This window comes from Echinops telfairi, unplaced genomic scaffold (assembly GCF_000313985.2).
Source record: "Echinops telfairi isolate 266 unplaced genomic scaffold, ASM31398v2 ScPeMD7_7469;HRSCAF=8507_1, whole genome shotgun sequence".
In the NCBI taxonomy this organism is placed as follows: Eukaryota; Metazoa; Chordata; class Mammalia; order Afrosoricida; family Tenrecidae; genus Echinops; species Echinops telfairi.
The window spans coordinates 120186409-120189899 of NW_022111373.1; the positions used below are offsets into that span (position 1 = coordinate 120186409).

The 3491-nt window shown below is 41.4% G+C and overlaps 1 protein-coding gene across 1 annotated transcript in view; it reads right to left on the reverse strand.

Annotated features, from left to right (window-relative positions):
• Positions 1-3491, reverse strand: part of LOC101650391 (cadherin-6) — a 79358-nt gene that overhangs the window by 16348 nt on the left and 59519 nt on the right. Inside the window, exon 7 of the mRNA XM_004698089.3 lies at positions 2016-2152. Within this exon, the coding sequence (XP_004698146.1) occupies positions 2016-2152 (137 nt within the window). The remainder of the gene's footprint in view (positions 1-2015; positions 2153-3491) is intronic.

Genomic DNA, 3491 nt, shown 5'->3' on the forward strand with positions numbered 1-3491 from the left:
GATGTCTGCGGTCGTGTGGAAGATGGATTCTGGGGTAAAAATCAGGGAGCTGGGGACTTTTCACCGCAGGTCCAGTCATTCACTTCAATCAGATGCTCATTCCTGTGCTCGCGCTATAAATAGTTTGCAAACTTCTAATGTGTGCCGACCACTATGATGGGTGTTGGGCACATGACAAAGATGCGGTTGTCGTGCAGGTGGCTCTAACTCAGGGCCACCGCATGTGTGTCAGAGGAGGGCTGTGGCCCATCGTGCTGTCAGTGGTTGATATTTCAGTCATGGTTTGCCAGGCTTTTCTTCTTAGCAGCCTGTGGGTGGACCTGAACTTCCAACCTGTATGGTGACAGTGGGACGCATTAACCAATTGTACCAAGTGGGGCTGCCTCCTTCCTGGATTGTTATTCTGAACTGTAAACACATGTGTGTCAGATGTTGTGAAGTGAAAAAAGAGAGGCAGAGGTGCAGCCTCAGACGGATGAGCAAAGACAGTTTTCCTGACGACGTAGCATTTATGTAAAGACATCAGTGAAGCTATGTGGCGATTTCTGGTTTTCTGGGTAAAGGCCCTGCAGTGGGAGCTGTAGCTAAACCTGTAAATAATCTTAATCACTGATATTTTCAAATGAGTCAGAAAGACATTAAATCCTAAAAAAAAAAAAAAAGAACTTTGTGCCTAAAATACATATGGAATGACTACTTTCGGAAAGCATAAGTGGAGTGTGATCATCCGCAAAGAGCTTAAATACATCTCATGATGCTGTACACAAATGCCCTTCGGAATGGGAAGTAAAGCTATCATTGTACAGCTTTTCATGTGTTCTGTCCCTGCACCAGTACCTCAAAATAAACTCTGAAGAACAAGTCCCACCCAGGACACGAAGCATCAGGTGCCTTTCTTGCTTTCAAAAAGTAATGTTTCACATTGTCTGTATTGGTCATGTAGTATTGCACTCAAAATCCTTCGGCTACTTCAAATCTTATGAGCGACGTTGGCAAAATAATGCTATTCTATCCCTGATGGCATGGACTATACCATGCTGGCAGAGACAAAACGAGGAAGACCTTTTGCAAGAAGGATTGAGGCAGGATCTGCAAGAACGGGCTCAGACATAATGAGAACTGGGGCAGTGCTTCGTTCTGTTTGCGGCCCACAGGGTCAGTGTGGATCGGAGTTCCTGCGATGGCACTGACCCACCACAACTACGTGGACTAGCTCACACCTGCTACCCAGACAGCTCACAAGGTTAAGGACTTTTACAACGGACACCTGGGGGAAAAAATGAGGTATGACCCAGAAGCCTCAAAACAACCAAAACAAACAAACAAAACCAGCTTTAGAACTTATCTTAAAGATAAGACATATTTTATGTGTTTAGTCTACACATTGATTTTGCACTATTTTGATTGTGGAGAATCATTTTTACTTAAGCATTCTTCCAACACTATTTTGCTTTGCCTTAAATGTCAGGGAGATGGCTAGGGTCACTTGTTGTAAATATCGTATTGATCGCTCGATGGTTTGTACCTGTCACTTTCACGTGCCACAAAAACAAAGTGGACATTTGTAATTCTTAACTCTAAAAATTTTGAAATGGAAACTCTATAGACATCTTGAAATAAAAAATATTTCTAAACAATGCCTACACTTTAGCGTACACTGCCCTTCGTACGCACCACTTCCAACCTAATTGATTCCATGTTCCAGCTGCCGTTGTACAGCCTTGATTTATAAGGGTTTTGAAATCAAATTCCACACGCACAGACTCAATCTCGTTTGCAAGATATATTCACATTGCATTGGTTCTAAGCTGCAAACTATCCACATCTGCATATGTACTTATGAATGAGTCAACACGTCAGGAAGAACCATTACTACAAATCATTGCCAGGCTCTTTGCATCAACAGACATTGAGTGGAGTCATCAATACAGGGTGACAAGTTTCAGCTCCATGAGCCCTTTCGGGGACAGCTGCTCCATCAATTGGGGGCAGCGGCGCCAGTGGGTTGTACTTACTGATCTCTGTTGCTATCACAGTGATGTTGTGCCACAGCAGCGTTTCTCGGTCAAGGAGTTTTGATGTAAAGATGGAACCATTTCCAGAATCAATGTTGAATATTCGGTCCATATCTGTGTGACGATCGACAGAGTACCTGGAAATGAGAAAAAGCATTTAGAAAGGTTTTCTCTGTATTTGCTATTCTTGCCTCTTGAAACGATTTACACTGTAGTTGTTACATGAGTGATTTTTTTTCCTACCCATATTGCCTATTTGCCTATGTTTAACAGCATTATTCAACATTTTCACAGAAACGAGTTCTTTACCACTGAGGTTTTAAGAATCAACCCATGAGACATGTTAGAAGATTTTGAGAATCACCACTCCCATTACCTTTTTAAAGATGAAATTTAGATCCAGCTAATGTTGTAATGATGAGATTTTAATGTAAGATTCTAGAACCTCAGAATTTTAATGTGTGTGGGGGGCAGGGGAATATCACAATCTAATAATTCTTAACACAGATTGATTGAGCTGCCACACACTGACCGGTGAGGAATAAAAACAGGATTTGAGGAGCATCCTAAGGTTCATTTTTGATATATTAAGAAGATCCCAGGGGAGATAGCTGATCCGAGAGGCAAGATAAAGTTCTTGATTGACAAAGTAAGATATCGAAGTAAGATCAGAGTGCTCCAATTGATGTATATATGGATTGTGATAAGAGTTGGATGAGCCCCTAATAAAATGATTAAAAAAAAAAAAGATCAGAGTGCTCTTTAGAGGCGAGAATGGCAAGTCTTCGTTTCACGTACTGTAGACAAATGACCAGGGAAGAGCAGCTCTTGGAGAAGAATATCATAGTTGGTAAAGTGGAGGGGCAGCAAACCAGAGGAAGGTCCTCAACCAGATGGCACGACACAGCGACTGCAGCAGTGGGCCCAGCACAAGAAGCGTTTTGAGGACGGCCCAGGGCTGCAAGGTGTTTCCTTGTGTTGTACACAGGGTGGCTATGAGCCGGAGCTGATTCAGTGACGCCTGCCAACAGCAAGGGACTTACTTGATCATCTTCCTTCATTTTTAATTTGAAAATGATGACTGTTTACAGCATGTAATTACCAAAGAAGGAAATCTCAATCTTCCTAGACTTTGCAAGAAATTTATAATTATCTACACACATTTTTTTCCTTCATGAAAAATGTCAAGCTTAAGACATGCTGCTGATTGCCTTAATAAGCTGTTGCAATCATATACAGCAACAACAATTTTGGCTCTTCTCCTCTGGCTATTATTTTAAGGTCAATAATATTCATATTCCCCCCATCAAATCTTAATATATAAGCAAAGAAGGAGAACGCAGGGATGTTAAATCTCCATTTAATGGGGGAGATTTAAGAATTAGTAAACAACAAGCCTAAATACAGACATGTGCATATGTAAATATATTTAAGATTAAGGGGGGAACGGACCTAGGTGCAAATAATTATAGGTTT